The 26,116-nt window shown below is 39.2% G+C and overlaps 2 protein-coding genes across 2 annotated transcripts; one reads left to right on the top strand and one right to left on the bottom strand.

Moving 5' to 3' along the window:
* Positions 1 to 2,475: 2,475 nt before the first annotated feature.
* Positions 2,476 to 10,106, bottom strand: LOC143852032 (Pectin lyase-like superfamily protein). Its single transcript, XM_077361546.1, has 5 exons — positions 9,665 to 10,106; positions 8,683 to 8,872; positions 7,921 to 8,127; positions 5,898 to 6,133; positions 2,476 to 3,714 (listed from the first exon to the last, which is right to left on the bottom strand). The coding sequence occupies exons 1-5, from the start codon at positions 10,018 to 10,020 to the stop codon at positions 3,567 to 3,569; spliced, it is 1,137 nt and encodes a 378-aa protein (XP_077217661.1). The 5' UTR covers positions 10,021 to 10,106; the 3' UTR covers positions 2,476 to 3,566.
* A 3,320-nt stretch (positions 10,107 to 13,426) lies between these two features.
* Positions 13,427 to 24,861, top strand: LOC143852026 (uncharacterized). The gene is made up of 3 exons (XM_077361536.1): positions 13,427 to 13,791; positions 13,886 to 15,915; positions 24,519 to 24,861. Exons 1-3 carry the CDS (start codon positions 13,716 to 13,718, stop codon positions 24,606 to 24,608), a joined length of 2,196 nt encoding a protein of 731 aa, XP_077217651.1. The 5' UTR covers positions 13,427 to 13,715; the 3' UTR covers positions 24,609 to 24,861.
* Positions 24,862 to 26,116: the final 1,255 nt, after the last annotated feature.

Genomic DNA, 26,116 nt, shown 5'->3' with positions numbered 1-26,116 from the left:
CTAAAGCTCTTGCAAGAGATCTGGTGTGTAAAACATCATTAGGGATGGGGTTAAAGCCATTAACCAATAGTCACCAATGATGGAACATCGACTCAACACTTGAATAAACATAAGTCTTGAGTTCAATGAGTCCAAGTACATCATATGGAGTGATTGCAAGCACTATAATCTGTATTATTTGCCATCCCAAGGTAAAGTGCTTGGTACCTGTAATGTTTAAAAGGAGAAGGCTGAGTATTTAAACTCTTAATAGGCTTATAACATAGTGTTGGAGTGTTTTAGTTACAGGGGCACTCTTGATAAGCCTACCTATGTGAGTGTGGAAGTGGTGCCGCTTCCTATGAGACCTGGCTAGTCTCTAGAGCGCTCACGAAACCAAGATATAGACACAAGGCCAAAACATGTGTCGGTTTTAGAAATTGCCCAAAGAGGTGAAATCTTGTGTGTGAGACGTATCCGGTTAACCAAATAGAATAGCTAGTTCAAAGATACGTCTACTATGCAATTCTGGTTAACTTTGATATGTCCTCACTAAGTGAAGGTTCAAATCGAGAGATACCTTCATCTATGCATAAGATTTCCAAGCCTGATGAGAAAATTTTCTTTGATTTTGAAAATGGTGGGGGATTGTTAGTGATTTTGCATTTTCAAAATCATGTATATTACATGTTTTAGTGTTTTGGAAAATGTTTTATCAAAAGCGTTTGGGAAAAAGAAAATGTTTTCTTGGAAATATTTGCTTTTACAAAAGGATGTAGAAGTGTAGTTGAAAAAGATAGTTCCACATCGGATGAGAGAAAAGAAAGAGAAGGGCTTATAAAGCACTACCTTTTCTAACTCTTGTTGATTGCACATTGGGTTGAACCCATGGTTGGACCCGCGGGACGGTGCAACGCACTGTTCGCACACGCGCGCGCGCGGCGTGGGCAATGGGCTATAGGGCGCATAGTGGCGCTTTATTGGCGCTTTTTAGGCACACTTTGCACTTCGCACGTACGCAACGTCGCGAGGAGCGATTGGAGCCTTTAATTTTTCCAGATTTGATCTGCACCGTTGGATCAAGATGAAGGTGGACCGGTCAAATGGTTCGCAGGCCCATCAAGCCGAATGGTTCAGTTGGGTTGGGCTTCGGTTCGGGCCTAACGGTCGGCCCAACGGGCCTATGACTCCAACGGTCAAAGGGTGTGATCAAATGGGTTGTGTCCCTTCCCCCAACGGTCATGTGCCAAGGGGGTGCGATCCACATCATAGATGGTTGATCTAACGATGACTGGGTTGGAGAGAGGATTTACTCAAACCAACAGTCACCTCTAGAATCGATCAGGACCATTCAATATCAATGGGTGCGATCTAACGGTCAGATTTCAAACATTCTGGAAAGGTGCCCTGTAGAGGTGTTTTTCACACTGAAAAGACACTAGATGGTCTATAAAAAATGTGCAAACTTCTTATTTCAGATAGAAATCGAATTGGCAATTCTGACTGATTTTACACTCTCTTCTACACTCCTACAAAAATCCCCAAGTATTTCTACATACTGTTTTTCTTTTGTTTACTGTTCTAGATACTGTTTTTCTGCAGAAACAGAATCTAGAGATTTCTCTAAGGCTTGAAATTTCGGAAGGGCATTTCGGGTTTGATTCCGCTAGTGCTACGCGTCATCAAACATTAGTAGGGCTTCCCTACTAGGCTTCATTGTATCTTGGAGGCAATTCGCGGATCCCCTTGGCACACTACTAGTGGGGGCGAATCTTGTCTTAAGGAAAGTGATATCACGCCTTGAAGCAACAAGTTTCTGTTTTCTATCATCAACAGTACCCTCAACAAATTTCCAACATATAACACTAAATACATATATAAAAGATAAGAAGCACTAAACAAATGAGACATGAAGTCAAATATTTGTGTGGTAAACAAGACAAGAGGAAGACAGGCAGGATGTCACTAACAGCCCTCCTTTGGAGTTCCGGGGTTTCCAAATCTTGTCCCCTCCCTCATTTCTAATTACTCGACATGCATCCAAACATAGCAATGCGCCATAACAACCATTTTTCATGACATAGGGTAATTCTATATATTCATAAGAGGAATGCTTCAATAGGGTGCTACCTCATTGTAATAAAATGACGTGTATGCGATGGCATAGTGTGTCCACCTCTGATTGATTCAATTCGAACTGTCCATTTGCTAGGCGTTGGTTTGGATCTCATATAGCCCAAAGATCACACCGACAATATGCAATCCTAAAATCAGATAATGTGAACCGTTGCTCATATGCAGTTTTTCGCCATCCATGTTTAAGGACAAAGATTACACATTATGAGTCCTTAGAACTACATTGTCGGTGTATTTTTTGCCATGTGGGATTTAAAGCACATATGGGCTATCATTGTGCCATAGTAAGTTTCACTGTTTTTTAAGGTTAAAAATCTCTCTTTCTTGGCCAAGAAATCAGAAAGAAACTTTCACAACCCATAACTCTAATATGTGGCCTATATATCAATGTCACTACATCACAAAATTATCGAAATACCCTTCAGCACGAACTCGAAAATTAAATCCTCCTCCTGGGGAGCTACCCCGGAGGCCCCAGTAGGATGCACTGCCCTTGCACCCGAGCGAGTTGACTGTGCAACTCGACCCGCGTGTGCGTGACAAACATTAGTCCGTCGGGTGCAGGATTATGCAAGAATACAAGACATTTGTACATCATAAGCTTCATGGTTAGGGGAGTACATCTGGCCCCCCTACAAATCTTTGTATTACATCTTAATAGATATACTGTCTTTAAAAAAAAGAAGGAACCAATCAGTGTTGAAGAACACCAATCGATCTCCTTACTTCCACCTCCTTCGAGAACCGTACCACGTGACAATTATCACCCACCTCACTAGCGCAAGCCGCTCCCCAAGAAGCAATCCACATCAACCAACCGCTCAAAAAGGCAAGAACATTCCAATTGCCTCTAACCCTTGTATCTGACACGCCAGAGAGCGTGCCTCACCACCAGGACGTCCAATTAACTTCGTCCCACTTCCACACTCAGGTCGGTGAATCTTTCAGGAGTCATCCTGCACACCCCAACCATTCCGGTCTATAGATTCATTAAGAGAACTTAAACACATGCAGGGGCAACACACCGCAAAACGTCACAATCAACTCTCGGCGACTAGTACCATGACACGTCGCTACTATACCAAATCTCAGAATATGAAACCTCTATCTATAAATAGGAACCCTCCTCTCCAAATCAGGTAACAGACCTTTTCCTGTGCTAAGCTCTCATTTTGTTGATCTCTTTACTAACTTGAGCGTCGGAGGGTTTCCTCAGAATTTCAACTCCGGATGGTCCCTAACCTATTGTTTGTGGGTGCAGAGCATTTCCTTCTCGCCATCCGTATCAGATAACAGGCGGCATCAGTATCATCGTAGCCGTTCGTTCGCTCGAACATATTTGAGCATCAACACCTATAACTAACTTTTATTGACACAAAAAATGCGATTCTCATATGATAAATATTATTATTAGTAGGAAGGTGAAAAAGGTGAGAAGCAAGAAAGGAAGATTATAACTTGATCCACTCTGGTCCGTCAATGAAACTAAGGGAAATGAAGGGCTTTGCCTCCTCATCTGTAAGTTCTCTTGACCATGACACTCTCCCCGCGAAGCTTGCTCCCGGTCCCGTGCACTTGTACTGTCCATAGAACACAGTCCTGCAATAAACCATGAAAAAATTATCACTATTTTGAAATTTATCTATTTGTGAAATTATATGGTATAGGGATGTTTAGAGATGTCACTGGACCCAGACGGTCCGAAAGGAACCAAAAACATTTCATTTAACCTACTTTTTAGTTTCAACAACACTCTCTCCCACTCTACTTTCTTCCCTTTACCCTCTTTTCATTTCTAGCCCTAAGTCCTAATTGTGTACAATGTAAATAGGATCTAGGACACTCTTAGGCTCTGTTCACTTGTTTTCTCGGGAAAGGAAAAGAAAAGGTTTTCCGGGAATCTGACGTGGCATTAGGAAAAGAAATCCAAAGAAACTGTGTAGGAAAAGGTTTCCCGCGCCTGTTCACGTGCGCAGGAAAAGGTTTGCCGAGAAACTGCTTGCCCACCTTTTTTCACTAGTTTTCCCGGGAAAGCAAATCCGACCAAAATAGTAGGATTTGGTTTCCCACACTTGTGAGAAAAGAGACATGTCCACATCATTTTTGGCAATTTCCATGTCATTATTTGACATTTTTCACCTAGGCTTGTTACTTTCTCAGGAAAGCAAGTGAATACCAGAATTTTGTCTTGTCAAGGAAAAAATAGGCTGTTTTCCAGGAATTTGCTTTCCCGGGAACGCAAGTGAACATAGCCTTAAGGATTCTAAATATACAGTGATCCAGACTCAAAAAGTAAGATCTGAAAGAACTATGAAAATGATCCGACCGATGAGGAATCTTAATGGATTGTGACCAAGACATAGGTGGATCTGATCCGAAGTGGGCCCATTGTCACCCCAATTAATGTTTGATCCAACTATAGCAGGGCAGTACCCTGATTATGCGCCCGTGACACCGTATAAAAGTTCCTATCTATACATATCACTTCTCACGACATGTATTGATTGGACCTACCCACATGATGCTAAAGTGACCAGGACCATTCATTTGGTCGAAGCCATTATAGAAATGTAATAGCTAGACAAAATCGATATGGTCAGACAATCCCAACTGTTCAATTAGTGCCCAATAACTGGGGATGGTTAAGACAAATTGAGGCAGTGGTCTAGATTCAATCTTAAGACAAATTGTGAATAATGATTAGGTCATGTGTGGGGCCAATTAGATTAGTGTGTGGGCCCAACTGTACTGCCTCAATCTACTTCGAAGAAGGAACATGAACTAATCTTTTCCACTTCCTTCTGTATAAGCCAATAGAAAAATAAGGAAAAGAAATAGGAAGTGCATTCACACTCGTCAGGATTGAAAGGCAGAAGAGAAAAATGCAGTGGGACGGTGAGTGCTGTTTCAAGAGTATTTATATAAAATGAGTAGTGCTAGTGTCATTCTTCACTCATTCTTTACATAATACGTAGGCTAATAAGGAAAGTGTTTAATAAAGTGAAGAGGGTCATCATCATTAAAAAGAAAGAAAGAGAGCAGATATCAATTCATTTTACCATTAGTTCTAATTCAAGGTTAAGGTAAAGTTATGGTTGACTAGTTTAGGGTAATACCATTTCCATTCAAACGTGAAAGGAATGATTCAATTTATACACTGGATTGTGAAGTAAAATTGAGTGTAATCACCATCAAATCAGTAGGATTTATATCAATGTTTCAAAAAGTGGAGCAGACCAAAAGGCGCCCAAAGCTCATCCTAGTCAATTGGGTATGTCACAGTCTAAGTACTTTGCAAGGTAAAATGCAAACTCAGACAAGAACACGGCCAAGGTAGAAGGGAGTTGAGGTTTTTTGAGACTATGGTTTATATGGAGGTGTTTTGAAACTATGGTTTGTATGTGGTGAGTCTTACAGTGGAAAAACCAAAAAAGAAAGAGTGTCAAATTCTGATTTTCTACTTATTCTTGGATGCTTTTACAAGATAATTGATGTGTACTTATATAGAGCACTTACATGATAAACATAAAATGAAATCTGATAACTATGGAAAGATATTATTCTAATCAAATCTAGTTGCCTAATCTATCTAGGTTAACCAAATTGAATAATCTGTGTAGTTGCCTCATCTAACCAACTTACTGAATCTACCTCCAAGATGATCCAATGGTGAGATCTTAACCCAATCCAACTGTTGGATCCCACATACTCTAACGAAAACAAAAAGAAGAAAAAGAAAACAAAAAGAAGAAAAAGCATAGAGGAAAAATAAAGAAGCTTACATTTCCCTGTTGGGGTCACCCCAATTGTACCAGCCAGTGGGGATGATGATATTGTCCATGTATGTGTAGGCAAAGATAACCCTGGAAAAGGTGCCCCAAGCTCTCCCCAGGTAGAGAGCCCCTGACCCAGTCACCTTACAGTTCACAAATGAGAACCCTGTGTCATCTAAAAGGTTCATTCTGTTCTGGGCTGTCAGAGCTCCATAGTTTTGAGCTATTGCATGGACTTGACACCCCTGCCAAAATGACAAGAAACCAATTCCATCACCTGTTTTAATCATCTCATCCCTTAAAATAATTAAGGACTATTATCTTGTTCATAAACAACATTCCAAAATTAGTTAATGTTCAGCTATTCTCTTAGAAGAATATGTTTCTATTTGCCCAACTGCCCAAAAAGAAAATAGTTCTCATTCCTTCTTGACCTTTTTCTCACTGGTATTCCCATTGAGATGCCACTAATGTCAGTTTGTGTTATATGCAGACCGGTAAAAAATAAATCAAGTAACACAAAGATGTATTGTTGAAAATGTATAAATTTATGCTGGCATTATACAGGACCCTGATGGACTAATGCGACGGACCAATGTGCGCAACACACATGCAGATCGAGCTGGATGAACGGGGCAGCGCCTCGAAAGTTTTTAATTTTCGGTTTTCCCCTAAAGAATATTTCGGTAATTTTCTTGATGTACTCGCATTGACATATAAGTTACATATTAGGGCCACGAGATTTTCTTTGTATTTTCTTGGTTTTCTTGGCCAATAAGAAGAGAAGTTTGTAGTCCTAAACCAAAATAGTGAAAGCTCTTCTCCTGTGGCGTCTAGGGCTGGCAATTCCCCGAAAAAGAGGGGATCCGCCCCGCCCCGCTTGGGGCGGGGATTCCCCGATTTGATAGGGGATGGGGAAGGGGAATTTAAAAATTCCCCGGTGCGGGGAGGGGAAGGGGAAGGGGATGTAGTTGTCCCCTCCCCGCCCCGCCTCGCCCCGTTAATCAATGCCATTTTTTTGCATATTTTTAAGTGTTTTTTTTTTAGGAAAACTACTAGAAACTCTGTAGATCGGCTACAAGATTTCCCCAAACATAAACTTAGCTTGTCTTTTCCTTTTAATTAGCTTCTGAGAGCATTTTGGGAACTATAATAACCTTTTGACAGATGTTGAAATAATAAAGACAAGCTGAGTGTATGCCATTATCAAAAAATCGTAGTGCCAACATCGGTGGTGAAAATAAATTAATAAAATAATAAATTGAATTTTTATTTTGGTTAGGTACTTAGGGTTTCCTTAATTCCTCCCCACGAAAGAAACATTGCTCAGGTTAGGGACATAGTTCACTTTTTGCATTTTGGTGATTCCCAAGCCTCTGAACATTGCTCAGGCATCTATTTGGGTTTATAACGCCTGTTGGTGCGACTGCTGCGAGGGCACTCAAGAGTCAAGTCAGTACTTCAAGGGATTTTGCTATCTTTTGAAGAGTAAGAAATATATCTCCTTCGTCTACAAGTATGTTAGTTTATAACATTTTTATATATTGAAATTGCATCAAGTTGATTAGGGACACCCATCATCAGTGTATCAATGACTAAAGAGGGGGTGATGTTGGAGTGGGGCGGGGCGGGGCGGGGATTTTGTCCCCGAAGGATGCGGGGAGGGGAAGGGGATTAGATATTCCCCGCGGGGAGGGGAAGGGGATTCCCCACCATCCCCGCAAAGGGGAGGGGAAGGGGAGGGGGGAAATTCCCCGCAAAGGGGAAGGGGTAGGGGACCCCAACATCCGGCCCCCGCCCCGCCCCGTTGCCAGCCCTAGTGGCGTCCACTGTTGAACCACATAAACAATAGGACCAAAACATGTCAGTGCCAATATCAGTACCTGTTTTGTTGCATATTGTGTTTGATCCTTGTTGAGAAGGTATTTCTCGATTTTTTTTTCTACAATTCATGTCTACCAAGACCTGAACCCATTTGTTCTACTTGCTTGTAAGAAAACCATTATAAAATTAAACGAGGAGAGAGTCTGACCTCATACAAGGAGAGCCCATTTCCAAAGATGAAATCTACAGAGCCTTCAATATAGCAATCTTTGTAATAATGCCTACCCAAATGATCATAGAGTGTATCCTGTGCACCCAAGAATTTACAGCCAAGAAAGGCAGCTGTATCTCCTGATATTCTAAATGCAACTCCTTGCTTTCCTGCAGCTCCTGGGGCTGGAACAGGGGTAGTGTTCTGTTTTTTTTAAAGAAAAAGGAAAAGGAAGAAGAGGATTCTTATAATCATTTCTCTGATAAAAACCAGAAAGAAAAACTAAAAAACTTTTTGGATAGGTGAATGCCAATTTAAAAATTGAAAAGATAGTAGCTCTGATTGACAAAATTGACTGCAATACAAAACTAACTTCAGAAATATTAGCTAGAAATTGGCATATGGGTTTCAAAAAGAAAAGAAAAAAGTGATATATTGGGTTTGAATCCTAAGTGAGGATTGGGTCAAAGAACACAAATATATCACCAGAAATGTTAATTTGATAGCATCCAAAATACCATCAATTTGATTGGCATTGGTTGATGGAATTCAGATGAACAGAGGAAATGGTGTTTAGATTTGAAATTAAAATGGCAAAGCTAGATTTTTTTTTCCTTTTTCTCCTAGGAGAAAATATAGCTTCTTTCTTTTCTAAGAGAAAAGATATAATGGGTATAACTCAATAAGATGGAGTTTATCTTAAAAAATACTAATACTGTTCAAAATATCATACAAACAGTAGGATTTTTTCCCCTTTACCTTGAAAGTGATGTTCTTGGCTATGAAATAAGGGGAATTCACAGCAAAAGTTGCAGAGTTGAAGGTTCCAATAGGCTGCCCTTTTGGTCCGATTGTTTGAGCTGTGTCTCCCCATTGAACCAATGTTTTATCTGCTCCTGCTCCTTCTATGGTTATGAAAGCCTTTAGAGTAGGGATATTCACCTTCTCCCTGAATTATTTTTCAAATTTTAGAAACAAACCCAATTACAAATTTTACTGATTAGAAAATAAGATTGAAGCTAATTAATTAATCCTTTCCATGGCTGACAGGAAAAAACAAAGAAAAAATAAATCAAAAGACAGACAATTTCAGTATATTTAGTAAAACCCAATTCCAATAGGGAAGTGATATTTACGCCCCACGGTCAGTGTATCAATGATGAAAGGGGGGCTAATGTCCTTGATGTCAGAAAAATCAGTGGGTTTGATTGCCCCTGTTCACTGGCGTTGGGGTGTCCCTAGTGATCTAAAGGGGGTAAATATCACTTCCCTTCCAATAACAGTGATAAACAAAAAAGGCTACTGATATTGGCACTGACATGTTTTGCTAATTGCACTAGCTCATCTTGTCTTTTACTGTTTAATGAGCTATCAAATGTTATTACAATTCCCTAAAAGCTCTAGAAAGCCATTTAAAAAATAAAAGACGAGGTGAGTTAGTGCAATTATCAAACCATGGTAGTTCCAACATCATTAGTAGCCACTAAAAAATCTTAACTTTTTCCCTAGGACATTCTGCAATTCGACCCAATTCCCAAAGCACAGATTGTAAAAAACGAAAACCACTTTCTAAGTGGAACTTTTCTGTTTAGAATGGGACCCAATTCACATCACAACGATTCCAAAACAATAAAATTCAAACTACGAAAATTCAGTGCTTAGAAAGTTAGAACCAAACCCAATTTTCATACCATGAAATAAGACCAAACCAAAAAATGAAGTAGGAAAATCTTATACTTACGTATAAACTCCTTCATTGACTTTAATCACAACTCTCACAAGGTTGATGAAAGGAAGAGAATCAATGGCATCTTGAATGGATGTAAAATCTCCATGAGCTGGGTTCTTATTGACAATCAAAGTGTAAGAAGCGAAGAGCTTATTTATTGCTGTAAAAAAGAGGGAGTGTTTGAGGCTCCCAACAAATCTGACCCATCTCATGAATTGTTCTTCTACAAGTTGGGTGTTTGTTACATTTTCAGGGAAACGATTTTCTGGGGGTTTGTTGGGTCGAATTCCTTTAGTGTGACAGAGAGTCCGGCTAGATTGTAAGAAGAGAAGGAATATAATAAAAGAAGCTTGTGGAAAAATCGACATGGAGAAAGAGAATGAGAAGTAGAGAAAGAGTATGTGAAATTTTATAAGTACTTTTCTTCTTTTGGGTGGGAAGAGAATTTGGTGTGTGTGTGTGTGAGAGAGAGAGAGAGAGTGTTCACGGGTTCTTATTCTGACATGAAAGACAAAGTGCGGTTTCACAGGTTAGCAATCTACACCACAGACGGCCGACCTTTTGTTGGCTTTTGATTTAATAGGAAGCCTTTTTACTCTTGACAGTATAATTGTATGTCTTTTTGTGTTTGTTTCTTGTTTGGTCTAGTGGGTGCCCGTGAACACTCACACACACACACTCTCTCTCTCTCTTCTCTGTGTGTGTGTGGGTGTGTGGAGGTAAGAATATATTCCACATCCCCAACCGCCCTTCCAATTCAGTAATCCCTTAAACCCCTCAACCCACTTAGACTATCTTAGACATATACAAATACCAAAAACCACTAAAAGTCCAGAACCTTTGCAAATGTCCCACCCATCCCAAAACATCCCCTTATATGCCGTGTGCGCGTGAAGTCCGATATTTTTTCATAAAGTACAGTGGGGCCCACTGACACACGGGTGGATAGAGGAAGCATTGAAGTCAAGGGATGAGATGGCGAACGAGGTCTTAGGGTAGTGGTTGGTTAGGATCAGAAAGTAGGAAAGAATATGGTAGAGGGGGAAAGAATATGGAAGAGGTCTGGTTGATAGGATGTATTGGAATGGTTTGATTTTCTCCCTCCTTAGGGGGGTTTTTTGTGTATGTTGTCGTATTTCCATCTTGTTTTCTTGTATTCTCTTGAGACCCTTCTCGGTTCTCTTTTCTATTAATATATTGCTATTTCAAAAAAAAGTAAAAAAATGGCGTAGATGTGGTGTAAAAGGGGTAAGTCGGTTGGGGTTTTAAGGTAGTTAAGGAGTGGCTAAGATATAGGAGTGAGGGGTGATTTAGGCCAATGGAAGGAAGGGAAAAGGGTCGGCCAAAATAGGGAAATCATGCTTTTGTGAAAGGTTTCTCGGGGTATCTTGGGTTCCAACTATCCAGATCCTTGTATTCAACAAAGTGGGGTGGTGAAGGAAGCAAATAGGAATTCGTTCAAAGGTCTTAGGGTGCCCCTGTTTGGTTCCCAATTGTGCGTGGGAGAGTAGTGGAATGGGAAGTCAAACGGGAGAAGCAAGGAATAAAGGTCAAGAGGGAGATGAGTGGTAGGTGTAAAAGTGTCGTTTGGTTATCGTTGGAATTGTGAGGGAGCTTGCTTGAAAATAAAAAGTCGTTTTGGGTTTGGTTGCATGTATTTGAGAAGAAGAAATGTGTCACTTCAAGTTAATAATTGTGAGGGAGCTTGCTTGAAAAGGAGACATGTGGAAGAGTAGGGAGAAATGTGTCACTTCAAGTTAATATTCCAGAAATCTTCTTTGCAAAATCTTTTGATTTGGAGGATTTGCAATCGACTATAGTTAGGTTGCCACGTCAGCCGACCAGCAGCCGACAAGCTGAGTGGTAAAAAAGAGGTCTTAAAATAAAAATGCAACCAAACGGTATCTGGGGCTTCAAATCCCACAGCTACCCCATCATTCTTCCAGCATTTTGGCAACCAAACAGGCACGCACTATCTTCAGGAAGATGATACCATCAGTAGAAACAAATAGAGAAAAAAAACAACAACTAGTAATCATTCAAAGCTGCCTTTATTTTCATTGCTTATATAGAGAAAGTTTCTTCTTTGCGTTCAAAAGAATGCAAAGAAATACACGGACGCACTTGATCTCGGGCCCTACAAAATAGGTAAATCACTAAGGCTCCGTTCCTTTCGAAGTAATAAAACACATTTTACGTCGAAAGGAACCGAGAGCAACCTTCTTTTGGACGCCTAAGCCAGTTAATACTCCCAGTAAAACTGTAGCTAAGTCCAACTTCCATAACAATCTCAAGAAACTCCTTTCATAATCTTTAAAATCGACTAAGACTACTACTTTTCAAGCCTACTACATGTTCGAGACACCTCTATTTTTATCCCCCCCCTCTTAACCTTTGCATGCCCACGCCTCTGAGAGATAAAATCCCCCTTTTAACGTTATCCGTTAAGTTTTAAAGGCAAAGAAAAATGTTAAAGGGGGTGAATTTATCCTCAAGCAGTGAACCATTCTCACAAAAACTGTTAAGGGGGGGGAGGTCATTTCCCTTCCTTAAACATGAAAACTTCCTTTTACGAAGGAAACTCACGACTAACTCTCCAAGGAAAACATCCAAGAGGTTTCTTATTGAAAACGAAACAAATATAAAACTTCTTTTTTTATGATGTTCTTTATGTTGATGGATTTATCCTGGACAGTTGATTTTGTAATCGCTTTGATCTTCTAACGATCATAGGATGATGGAACTTTTGTAGTTAATTCTCGGCCCGATTGCCGAGCTGAGACATCTGATCATCTATGAAGTGGGCCCCACGCTACTTTCCAAAAAAATACAGGTCTTCGCCTGCACACAACATTTAAATCTCATTCAGCAAAAGGTTAAAATCTTTGGACAAGCTGTTCTAGTGATTGCCTTTCCTATTTGGAAAATTATATCCCCCCTCCCCCCTAAACGGATAAAATCCCCCCCTTTAACGGTTTCTGTGAGAATGGTTCACTGCTTGAGGATGAATTCACCCCTTTAACGTTTTTCTTTGCCTTTAAAATTTAACGATTAACGTTAAAAAGGGGGGGGGGGGGGGGTTTATCCGTCGCGCGGGGGGGAGGATATCATTCCCCTAAATTTATATTGAGATTACCCTTCTTTTTTTTCTTTTTTTTTTATTGTAGGTAAGCTGGCTATCCTATTTGGATAAATCTCGTGCACACAGCTTTTTAGGAAATTATTTGTGATAATATCTCATATAAGAACAGAGGATAACATGTTCATATTAGGATAAAATAAACCCTGGATTACATTATCGTCGAAGGGGATTCCTTAAATGTTATTCGCTGGCTTTCGGGTAACGCTTCTCCCCCTTGGCGATTTTTGCCTCTCTTAGAGGAAATTGAGGACAGAGCTAAGGGCTCCTCAATAGTTTTTCGCCATGTCAGGAGATCAGCCAATGCGGAAGCAGACACCCTTGCCAAGAAAGGAGTCTTTCGGGCCGCGTTTGAGTGCTTTGACTATCTACCTCCTTGAATTATTGCACTGCTATCTTTGTATTATCTTTGTTCCTTCAGGACCACCTCGGTTCTGTTTTTACATATATATATATATATATATATATATATATATATATATATATATATATATATATTATGTTGCCCTTTTCAAAAAAAAATAAACCCCGGATTGCTATTCCCATGGTAAACAGCCCCATTGTTATTTAAAGTTTAAACTACAGAGTCAAACAAGGGATAAAGCAGTATCCTAGAACCTAGTTATCCCAACTCCACTATCCCCAAACCAAAATCTAGCCGTTGGGGAATTGCCAAAACATCTATCAAATCGTATCTCTTAGAAACCGATATCCAAGCCGTTAAAGAAACTGACAATCAGTAACGGTAAAAAAGATTCAAATTTAGGAGTTATCAAACCCAACGTTAATCTCCCTCTCTCCAATCCATCTCACATTTTCATTTCCCCTCTTTTCAAAAAAATAGAATAGAGAAAGCACAAAAAAAGAAGAACAAGAAAGCCTGTAGAAATTTCCCAAATTTCCCGCTAGATAGAAGAAAATCAAATGGAGAATGCCAAGAAGAATTCATCATCAAACATGTCTGTCAAGCCTTCTGCAATTCCAAAACCATCCTTTTCTGGTAAATTTATTCTAGAGTTTCTTTCTCTTTATTTGATTCTTGGGTTGTTTGAATGTTTATACCTTTTTTAAATGTTTGCCTCTTACTTTTGCAGATTCTTATCAAAGAATCTCTTCCAAAGAGGTTCACTCACATGGGATTAAGGAGAATGACCAACAATTTCCCAAACAAAATGGGCCTAAATTTCAAAACCCTAAAAAGGGTTCCAAGAACTTCATGGCCTCCACGATTTCCGCAACTTCCAAGGCCGCCCCCTGTCCTAAGAAGAAGATCTTGGTCGAGAGGAACGAAGCTTCTGGATCGCCTTTCTCCGAAACCCAGATCGAAAAAAACCCAAAGATTGGAATGGAAGATTCAATATCTGATTCTTTCATTGGATCTTTTCAGATCACACCCTTATCTTCAAAGCGATCCGAATCGGGCAATCAAAGTGTTGTTAGCCCTAATTCTTCGTCTCTCCCTTACGATCCTCTGACGAACTATCTATCTCCAAGGCCGCAATATCTTCGCTTTAATCCAAATAGGCGCCTTGAAGTGATTCTACGTAGAAAGAGCGAAGACGGGTTAGGGTTAGGGCTTGACAAGAGCTCTTCTCCAGAGCCTCAAAAATCTATGGAAGATGCAATGTCATCTGAGGCCTATACATCTTCTTCACAAGAGGAATCTGAAAAACAAGAAGGTGGGTCTAGTCTATGCATTGATGGGTTGGATTCGGAACCTTCGAATAACCAAGAGAGTGAATTAAGTGAGGAGGGGGAGGAGGATGATGTAGAAGAGGAAGATGAGGAGGAAGAAAGGAATTGGTATTCTAATCTGTTATTAAAATTCCTGTTTCTTTTAGGTGTACTGTATTTTGTTTTGGTATTCGCGCCATCTACGAACCCATCTGCTATTTCGCCTCCTTTACCAGCTCCTCTATATCGAACCACGAAAATGAGTATGGGGAGGATCTCAGAAAGGATTAGAGGATTTTCAGAATCGCGCTCGACTTTTGTGGGAAATATTTCTTCCACTTATCCTCCTCAGCTTGTTCCTTTGGGAGAAAAAGTGCCCTCCACTTATCCTTCTAATGGAGAAGAAACAGAAAGAAATTTGCTGTTTTTAGATGATCTCACTGAAAGGGGAGAATCAGAAGAGAAACATTCACATGACACTGTTCCATTTGTGTCGTCAGAAGTCGAAGAAGAGATAGTTATTGGAACAGATAATGATATGTTGGTTGGGAATTCAATCAGGGAATGGGGAGAGTTTGTGGCAGATGGAGAGAGTACAGAAGTTGTTTCATGTAGTAATTTCTCAGAACAGGAACAAGCAAAAGAGCATGATTTAATGGAACCAACTGGGAAAGCTATTAATGAAGAGGTTGGAAAAGATGTGGTCGAAAATGAAACGGTGAAAACAAAGGAAATTACCGATCAGAAGAGTGAAACTTCAGTATTCTCTGAGTTTTCACAAGTTCCTCCCTCCCAATTTGACCATAAAAAGTCTGATGTTGCCAGTACTTCTGAAGAAGAGGTAAATGAAGCAAAGGAGAGAGTTTCTTTCTTGGAGTCCATAAAAGAAAAGTTAATTTCAAAAGTTGATATTGCATTGGCAACACTGTTAGTACTTGCAGCATCTATGATTCTGGCTATTCTTGGTTTTAAGCGTAGTGAAGCTCCTGTGAATTCCTCGCCAACTTTCCAAGAACCAGTTTCTGAATCAATGGTGGTAGAGAAGAGCAATTCAACGTTTTCTATGAAAGAAGACATCCCGAAGAAGGGAAATTCAAATTTAAATACTTCTTTGGTACATTCTGATAGCAACTACGGGGAGTTATATCGAGCTCGTCGTCCGACAGTAGAATTGCTTGGAGAATTAGATGTGGGGGAAATCAGTATCACTGAGAAGAGCTCTTCACTGAAATCTAAGAAAGTAGAAGCTGAAGAGATCAGCTCTTCACTGAAATCTAAGAAAGTAGAAGCTGAAGAGATCAGCTTTTCTCAATCTCATGAGACAAAGAGATCGAGGGGGAAGAGTCTTTCCTTTAGTAATCACGCTGATCCATCTGTTTTGGAGTTTTCTACAGCAGAGTCTCCTTCATATGGAAGCTTTACCACGCAGAAGAAGCATACCAGGAAAGAGGTGAGAGCATGTTTCTACTTTTCTTCTTTGATTCTGTTTAATATAGAAGATGAGCATACTAGTTAGAAACAACTGCAGAAGAATGACTAAATGCATTTATTCTTTGATTTTGTTCAGTAGTCGGTCCTAAACTTGGTGTTCTGATTTTAATCATATCAGTTTGACAGACACATACAGAAACATTTTGTGTACTTACATATGATGACATACATATATGTACTGTGGGTATTTACATGCATACACTTACATGTACGTTGTACTTGCATATAATTATTATACATGTATGTACAGTGGGTTACATATATAGATTATACACGCATATAACAAGGTGTTTACATTCATATACTTGCATGCATACACTTACATGTATGTTGTACTTCCATATAATTATTATACATGTATGTACAGTGGGTTACATACATAGATTATACACGCATATAACATGCATGTATAAGCAGGTGTTTACATTCATATACTTGCTTGCATACACACATGTACAATGCATGCATATTTCCGATGAATAAACATGTAAATACACACTCTCATATACATATGGATATAGGAACACAAGTATAGACACATGAATAAAACGGATACACTTACATAACACACAAATGAGCACACACTTGTAGAGTCACACTTATATTTCACGCATAGACACATTTCATATGTCACAGAGTTGTATCACGATAAGTTTTGTGATTTCTCTATAAAGATATGTTCCTGTATGGGTCGAAGACTAGTATTTAGAAGATTGTAACAGTTGATAACACCCTTACAGCATACCAAAATAACCAACAAATAGTTTCCTTCTGCTCTCACTACAAAAAAATTAATCTTGACATGAGCAATTAGTTTGAACCTGAAGAAACTGAAAACAAGTTGGGAATTGTCACTTGGTGAAAACATTGACAATTGATTAGCAATGGAAATGATCGAACCTAGATATCAATGCGAAGAACCTTCACTGACACAAAGTGATAGTCAATCTCAATGCGTGTCTCGCTGTTTGCCATGTGTTGCATCATTGGGTTGGCTTCCATAAAAGTGGCACTAGAAAATCACATTTGGAGCCCAATGACAAGCACAAATAACATGTAATATTTTGGATCCATGTGACATTAGTATGATCCATGTGACATGATGTGTAACATTTGCACTAGAAAAAGAAATTGCTGATTGCTTCTTTTGAAACTCCATCAAATAAGAGCCAAGCCCCAAAATGAAAAGACCATTGTTGGGTGAGCATCTGGTCCAGCTGGTCTCTGTTGGTAAGCAAAATAGGAGCCTTGCGAAAATAAGAAGCTAAAACCCAGAGAGCCCTTAAGATACTGTGGAATATGCTTGACAATATAACATGAAGGTCATTAGGACATGCATAAACTGAAACTGATTCACCACATAAATATTAGGGTGTGTAAGAATGAGAAATATAATGCTCAAACAATAATAAGATCTGTATAATTCATGAAATGGATTACCATCATAAATTAATCATTTAGAACCATAAGAACGAGATGATGTACATGGCTCGGAGGAAGCATATTTATGTGAGAGAGAAGATCAACATTATAGTTCGATCGAGTAATGCACCTAGAGTTATTTTTTCAAGGCACTACATCATTGAAATCAAGCAGGGAGGTGCTTGGTTTGAAGCCATAAATGGCCTTACGATGGAAGCATATTGAGATACATATGAGATGGAAAAGAGAAATTCAACAGTATTGTTCGATCGAGTAATGCACCTCAACTTCTTTTTCAAGTCACTAAATCATTAATATAAAGCACGAGGTGCTTGCTTTGAATCCATAATTGGACTTATGAATGCGAACACATATGAGATGGAAAAGACAAGTCCACGAAACCTGGTTGTTAACGCATATAAACTTCTTCAAGTGTGCTATTTCTTGAAGTCACATTGCCGAAGCAACCAATTGGGAGATGCAACGACAACAAGTACGGTATGAATGGTTATTACCTTAGCCACCATACCGAAATTTTCATCGAAGTCATAAATTGAATAATGGTTGAATTCTTTTCCATGTAAATGAGGATTGATGCATTCAATTGGGCCATATATGGTCTTCATTTAATTTTGTAGATCCAACGACAACCAGTAATACTAGAAATAGAAAGAAGAAAGCACAAGGGACAACTTCTATTTTTCTTCAAGAGGGCAAACATATTCATTGATAATTGCAACAGCAATGAGCATCCTTGGTTTGAAGCCATAAATGGCCTTACGATGGAAGCATATTGAGATACATATGAGATGGAAAAGAGAAAATCAACAGTATTGTTCGATCGAGTAATGCACCTCAACTTCTTTTTCAAGTCACTAAATCATTAATATAAAGCACGAGGTGCTTGCTTTGAATCCATAATTGGACTTATGAATGCGAACACATATGAGATGGAAAAGACAAGTCCACGAAACCTGGTTGTTAACGCATATAAACTTCTTCAAGTGTGCTATTTCTTGAAGTCACATTGCCGAAGCAACCAATTGGGAGATGCAACGACAACAAGTACGGTATGAATGGTTATTACCTTAGCCACCATACCGAAATTTTCATCGAAGTCATAAATTGAATAATGGTTGAATTCTTTTCCATGTAAATGAGGATTGATGCATTCAATTGGGCCATATATGGTCTTCATTTAATTTTGTAGATCCAACGACAACCAGTAATACTAGAAATAGAAAGAAGAAAGCACAAGGGACAACTTCTATTTTTCTTCAAGAGGGCAAACATATTCATTGATAATTGCAACAGCAATGAGCATCCTTGGATGTGGTAGTGAATTGTCGTAAAGTGTTATGGAATTGGATGAGATGTGGAGAAAAATGTTTTTACATGTCGAGTATAATAAATTGAACGAGCTATAATTGGATGGACAGAAGAATGCCTGGATTGTGAAACCCTCAGTGATGATTGATATTGAGAAACAACATCAGTAGATGATAGTCGCAATGAAATTGGAGAAATGGAGCTCTCGAGAGCTAGCAAATAGATTGCAATTGATGGAGGATGAAGACTCAGATTAGAGCTTGCAAAAGTGGCAATCATGTGGATCAACACATGATAATAATACAATACTATATTGTGAAGTGGAATTACCATCATAAATCGAGCATGAGATGACGTACATGGCTGAAAGTGAAGCATATTTATGTTGAAGCGAATAACAACAGCATAGTTAGATCGAGTAATGAACTTAAACTTCTTTTTCAAGGCACTATATCATTCAAATCAGGCATAGGGTGCAAGGCGACGTGCATGCAATGGAAAAGACAAGTCCATGAAACCAGGTTGTTGATGTATATAGAATTCTTTAAATGTGCTAGTTCTTCAATTCAAGTTGCCGAAGCAACCAATTGGGAGAGGCAACAACAACAATTATGATATGGATGGTTCTAGCCTTAATAGTGTGGCCATACTAAAAGTTTCAACATGTTGTAATGTATTGTATTGTCTTCATGTATATTTAGTTAGGCTTTTCCTTTATTTCATTGTCTACCCTAACTAATGGGCATTTTTATAATTTGTAATGTTGTATTAATCTATAGCGAAGGAGCTCACTTCCTTCGTTGCGCTTTCACCCACAAATATTTCTCTTCTCTTCCATCTCTTTCCCTCATTTTTTCCTTTCTTTTTTGCACTCTTGATTCCATCAAGCATCATGGTATACATCCTTTCTTTAAAGTCAAAATCTGTTTTCCTTCCATGTGTTCATCATTGTCGATAACCAAGAGAAAATCGTGTTTTCAGAGGAAATGGTTATAAACAAGGAAGCAGGAATTGTTATGTGGATTGGGAATCTCGATTCCCCAGTTCGCGATTCCGTATCGAGAATCTTCTCGATTCTCCAAAATTAGGAATCCCGATTCAAGAATCATGGGAAACGCGATTCCCACTCTATGGGAAACGTGATTCCCACTTTTGGGAACCGCGGTTTAATATTATGTGAGACGTGATTCCCCGACGATTCCCCCGAGATTCCCTGGCGATTCCCAACTCCTCGGCTACTTCCAATGACTCCCCGACGACTTCACGATTCCCGCTTCCGACCCATCCCGGGAGTCCCGCCTTCGATTCCCACTTCCGATTATCATTTCGATTCCCGCTCTGGCAACCTTGGTTCTAAATCTATAGATGGTTCTGGCCTAGGAAAATAGAAAGCTTTGAAAAAACTGCAACATGTTTGCAACATTAAGAAAAACAATCATAATATCATTTGATATGGGGAGCTATTTGTGATATCATTTCTCCATTTTTTTTTTAAATGTCGTTTTTTGTGATATTTCTGAAAAAAATGGAGATATTTGTGACTATTAGGTTTCAGACTTCTTCAAATATATTAGATATTCCTCAAGCATACTTGTCGATGAAACCAATTAGAAGAGGAAACAATGGTAATGTTAATATGGATGGTTCTGGCCTTTAACAACAAGACTGAAAGTTACAGTGAAATCTTAAATCGATTCTTGGTCGAAGACTTTTGAACAATTAAAATGACCATTAAAGTGTTAAATTGAGCCATATGATCTTCATTTAATCTTGTAGACCAGAGACAACCAATAATATTAGAAGTGGATGAAGAAATGCACAGGGGATAACATCTTATTAAGCCATATGATCTTGGTCGAGCCATGGATCTTCATTAATTGAGCCATATTAGGTTGTAGACTTCTTCTTCAAGTGTACTAGATGTTCTTCAAGTAAACTTGTCAAAGAAACCAATTAGAAGAGGCAACAATGGCAATATGACTATATGGATGGTTCTGCCCTTTAACAACAAGACTGAAAGTTACAGTGAAGTTTCAAATCGATTCTTCGTCGAAGCCTTTTGCACAACTAAAATGACCATTTGAAGTGTTAAATTGAGCCATACGATCTTTGATGGCTCTAGCCTTTAACAATAAGACTAAAAATTTAGGGGAAATCTTAAATCGATTATTGGTCGAAGCCTTTTGCACAACTAATATGACCATTGAAGTGTTAAATTGAGCCATATGATCTTCATCTAATTTTGTAGACCGGAGTCAACCAATAGTACTAGATGTGGATGAAGAAATGCACCGAGGATACCATTTTCTTAAGCCATATGATCTTGATTGAGCATTAGGATATTCATTTAATTGAGCCATATTAGGTTTGTAGACTTCCTCTTCAAGTGTACTAGATGTTGTTCAAGTAAACTTGTCAAAAAAACCAATTAGAAGAGGCAACAATGGCAATGATGATATGGAGGGTTCTGCCCTTTGACAACAGGACTGAAAATTCCAGTGAAGTCTTAATTTGATTCTTGGTCGAAGCCTTTTGCACAACGAAAATGACCATTGAAGTGTTAAATTGAGCCATATGATCTTCGATGGTTATGGCTTTTAACAATAAGACTAAAAGTTCCAGTGAAGTCTTCATTTGATTCTTGGTTGAAGCCTTTTGCACAACTAAAATTACCAAGATTCGATAAATTGAGCGATATGATCTTCGATTAATTTTGTAGACCAGAGACAACCAATAATACTAAAAGTGGATGAGGAAATGTGCAGAGACAACCTATCTTGGTTCAGCCATATTAGGTTGTAGACCTTCTTCAAATGTACTAGATGTTCTTCAAGTAAACTTGTTAAAGAAAACAATTATAAGAGGCAACAATAGGAATGACGATATGGATGGTTCTGACCTCGAAGACCTAGACTGAAAGTTCCAATGAAGTCTTAAATCAATTTTTCGTCGGAGTAGGCTTGGATTGTGAGACCACTAATATTGGTTGCTATTGAGCAAAAAATCAACAAAACATGGAGTCGCGGGCAAGGTTTTTGGAACATCCATTCGAGGAGTCGGGCAAGGTTTTTGGAACATCCATTGGAGGAGTAGAGCTCACACAATTAGACTGCAAGTGGTGAAGGGTGAGGACTAGAGCTTGCCACTAATGAACCGGTAACATAGGTTTGGACAAAGTTGCCAATATGGATGATGGGGATGAAGAAATACACAAGGGAAAACATCTGATTCTTCAAGGGAAATTATATTCACTGATCATTTCAAACCCACAAACAAGCATCCTCAAACATGGTAATGGAAGAAGTGGCTGCTTCAAATAACTCGGTAGATGATTAATGTGTCGTAAAGCACGTTGGAGTTGGATGAAGTGTTCAATTGATGGTGTGTAGACTACTTCAAGTGTACCCGATGTTCAAGTCAGGTTGTCTAAGGGCACCTATAAATGGGACAACCGAGGCAATGATGATATATGAATGGTTCATACCTTACTAGAAAATATGTGTATGGTTGGTTAATTAGGATTTTCCCATGATCTCAATATACATATGCACATGAACAATTGCACGAATGTCAGCATACATGAATAAAAAAGTAGATAAGTGCATTAATACATGAATAAAAAAGTAGATAAGTGCATTAATACATGCACATTTTACATCTATTATTGTCGGTTGGTTCGTGATAGAAATCATACTTCCATTATGTATCATCAATCTGAAATTTATGCACGTTCCAAAAAAAAAAATTACTTAACTTTTTCCCTGAAGTCGTTTTTCTTTTTACGTTAACAGCATTGGTATTATATGTCCATGTATCCTTTGTACAAATGGTGAGTTCACAATGCCTTGATCCACTTTGCTATGAATGGTACAAATTGAACCCTTTAAAGGAGATGTACTCCTTTAAAGAGGGAAATGTGTGTGTGTGTTTTTTTTTTATGGGGGGGGGGGGATCAAGACATCATGGCCCCACCATCGCCCTAAATCTATCACTATATTTATTCCTTTTCTATTTCTTCTTCCAAATGCAGCATAACCCAGGATGTGGGTTTCTTCTTTCAACCAATTGGGGGGCACTCCCTTCACAATCCCATGGGGAATTGGTACATATAGTTACTCCCTTCACTCCACCCCTCGCCCCCACCCCATGGGGATGGTCTATAAGGTTCATAGCTACTTCACTACCCCCATGGGGATGGTCTATAAGGTTCATAGCTACTTCATAACCCCCATGGGGATGGTCTATAAGGTTCATATCTACTTCATAACCCCCATGGGGATGGTCTATAAGGTTCATATCTACTTCATAACCCCCATGGGGAATGATCTATAGGGTTCATAGCTATTCCTCTCACTACATGATGCTTACCTAGCCAACACTCTACCTTCACCACCCTATGGGATGCGGGTTTTTTTCCTACCAACTGGGGCCTTCCCTTCACCCTCCACCCTATGGGGATGGTATACAATGTTCATAGCTACTCCTCCCTTCACCCCCACACCCTATGGGGACGGTATACAGGGTTCATAGCTACTCCTCCCTTCACCCCCACACCCTGTGGGGACGGTATATAGGGTTCATAGCTACTCCTCCCTTCACCCCCACACCCTGTGGGGACGGTATACAGGGTTCATAGCTACTCCTCCCTTCACCCCCACACCCTGTGGGGACGGTATACAGGGTTCATCGCTACTCCTCCCTTCACCCTGTGGGGACGGTATACAGGGTTCATAGCTACTCCTCCCTTCACCCCCACACCCTGTGGGGACGGTATACAGGGTTCATCGCTACTCCTCCCTTCACCCCCACACCCTATGGAGAATGGTATACAGGGTTCATAGCTACTCCTCCCTTCACCCCCACACCATGGGGATGGTATATAGGGCTCATAGCTACTCCTCCCTTCACCCCCACACCATGGGGATGGTATATAGGGCTCATAGCTACTCCTCCCTTCACCCCCACACCATGGGGATGGTATATAGGGCTCATAGCTACTCCTCCCTTCACCCCCACACCATGGGGATGGCATATAGGGCTCATAGCTACCCCTCTTAGTATAAGAAGCTTATCTGGCCAACCTAAATTTGTGTGCATACATCAATGTACTTTTAATTGAAGATGACAAACAACCTATGGGGATGGTCCTATAGGTTCATAGCTACTTCTCCCTGGGGGATGGTCTATGGGGTTCATAGCTACCCCAGGTCTCTTAGTATAAGAAGCTTATCTGGCCAACACTTAGATCCAGATCAAACTAAATTTGTGTGCATAGATCAATGTACTTTTAATTGAAGATGACAAACAAACGGGTCTTAAATGCTTCGTTTGTTCATTGTTTCATTTGTTTCTCGTCTTTGCTTTTGCTTGTCTAAATCTTCACTTCTAACACTACAATAATATGTTTTCAACTATAGTGCATACTCGTACATACATATTTACAAACAATGAGTTGTGTTCAAGCATGTGTCCGTTAGTGAAAGAATTGACGAATGAGGCTTCCTTTTGTTTTATGTGATTCATTCTTTTTGGGTATCTCTAAGGATATTCCTTAACTTTTTACTTTTCAATGATTGGTTTGCCCATTTGGAGGAAAACCCTCAAGAAAATTGAGCTCGTGGGCAGAACAAGTCACCAAAGGTGAAGAGTTGTTTGTAAAAAAAACTTAGTGTAGCCGAACATATGCCCCAACTGTTGAAACTTTTAACACCTAGATCACTGGGAAATTAAGCTTTCCTTTCCCTTATTCAAGTTAATTAATAATGTATACATACTTTCTGAACTTTTTTTATGTGTGTTCATATGAAACAGGAGGATGGGGATGGGATGGAGGTGACCAAGGTTGTCACAACTCCTGTAAGACGCTCAAGCCGAATCCGCAGTCGGGTCATGTCTCCATGAATTTTATTGGGTCATATGTTTTGATGTTCACCCTAGGTTACATAAAAAAATCATTCCAATTAATCTTTTTTGTGCCTAGAACAATTGGAAACAGCCTCCTGTTGTTTCATATTAACCCCAGGTTTTGATGTTTTTCCATGGCATTGCCTAACAGTAGAATTGAGCAGCTGATTCATCAATATGAATTCTTCTTGTGTGAAAAGATCTGTATGAATTGTTCTTATGGAAAAAGGAGATTTTTTTTTGCCTTTTATCCTTTTATTCCTTTTATCTCCATGAAAAACAATGCATGCATGCTATTTTGATTATATTTTTTACATATAATCCTAACCTTTCTCACATCAGCCGCAAGACATTCTCATGTTATTCTTTAATCTTTCTCACCATCTTTCACTGATTTGATTGCCATTGTCCATTATCATTGTTGTTCTCATAAGCATTGCTATTATTGTTGTTTGTTATTGCTATATTAAAAGAAACTTGATGTTTTTAGAGCCATAGAAATAAGCACAACTTTTTCCCAAACATATATGCTCAATCAATGAGCTAACAAAAGCCCATGAGGGGGGAGGAGACCTCCATTGTGAAAATAATGAAACAGTAATAAAGTCATCCTCTGTAACAGTGACTTGGATGGGTCCCATAACTCCAGAGCCATTTCACTAAACCACTTGGATGTTTCTAACCACCCAATCAGTAGCCCACCCAAAAGCTGTCTAATTATGGTTTCAGTGTATATTTTTAAGACTGTCTAATTAGCCTACTACAATTGTCCCTCTTGCCTGCAGTTCCTGACCATCAAATAGCCCAGAATTTACATTAATAAGATCAACTTAGATGTTTAATCGGGACATATATAAGATACAATCTTCTTCCAAATTTCTATTCATAATCGGGTAGTTCAATAACCATACTTAGTTTCTCCATATCACATGAACTTGATGGGGAGATCTAGGATCACTTGAAATTTTGATGCAATCCAATATGTAAACTGTATGGTCTACAGTTGAAGTTTAATTTTCATACGTTAAGGAGGGCTGCCTCTTTGGATGTCACCAAAACTGGTCCTTCATTTACTAATAAGATTATTTTAATTTAATCTTATTTGCAGATGAGACATTAAGGCCTCTTTGGAAGCCATTAACCATACAATGTTTCTTTTCATTTGGTGAGGATTCAAGCTTACTTCCATTTCTTCTTGCGCATGTGTCTCAACATGGGATTTCATCTTTATTTCCCACATGAAATCCCATTTTGCTAGCAGCCCTCTTGGAACTTTGTAAGATGGGATGTAAGTTGAAAAACATTTTCCATTTCCATGCACTATTTGGTGCAAATGTCATGTGTCCAAACGGACTCTAAAGTATAAACTATGGCAATCCCATTGAAGCACGATGTCCAAAGCTTACAGTAAGGATTACTTGCTATGATTTTCAAGCTTTGATAACAAAGCCTCTGTGCTTAGGAATAATTGTCTATACCTTTTTAGGCCTTGTTTGGATTGCAAG

This window comes from Tasmannia lanceolata, unplaced genomic scaffold (genome assembly GCF_043159265.1).
Source record: "Tasmannia lanceolata isolate RefF3 unplaced genomic scaffold, GAP_Taslan_0.1 ptg000003l, whole genome shotgun sequence".
Lineage (NCBI taxonomy): Eukaryota > Viridiplantae > Streptophyta > Magnoliopsida > Canellales > Winteraceae > Tasmannia > Tasmannia lanceolata.
Note: the sequence above shows the minus strand (reverse complement) of the source record. Positions and strands in the feature narration are given on the sequence as shown.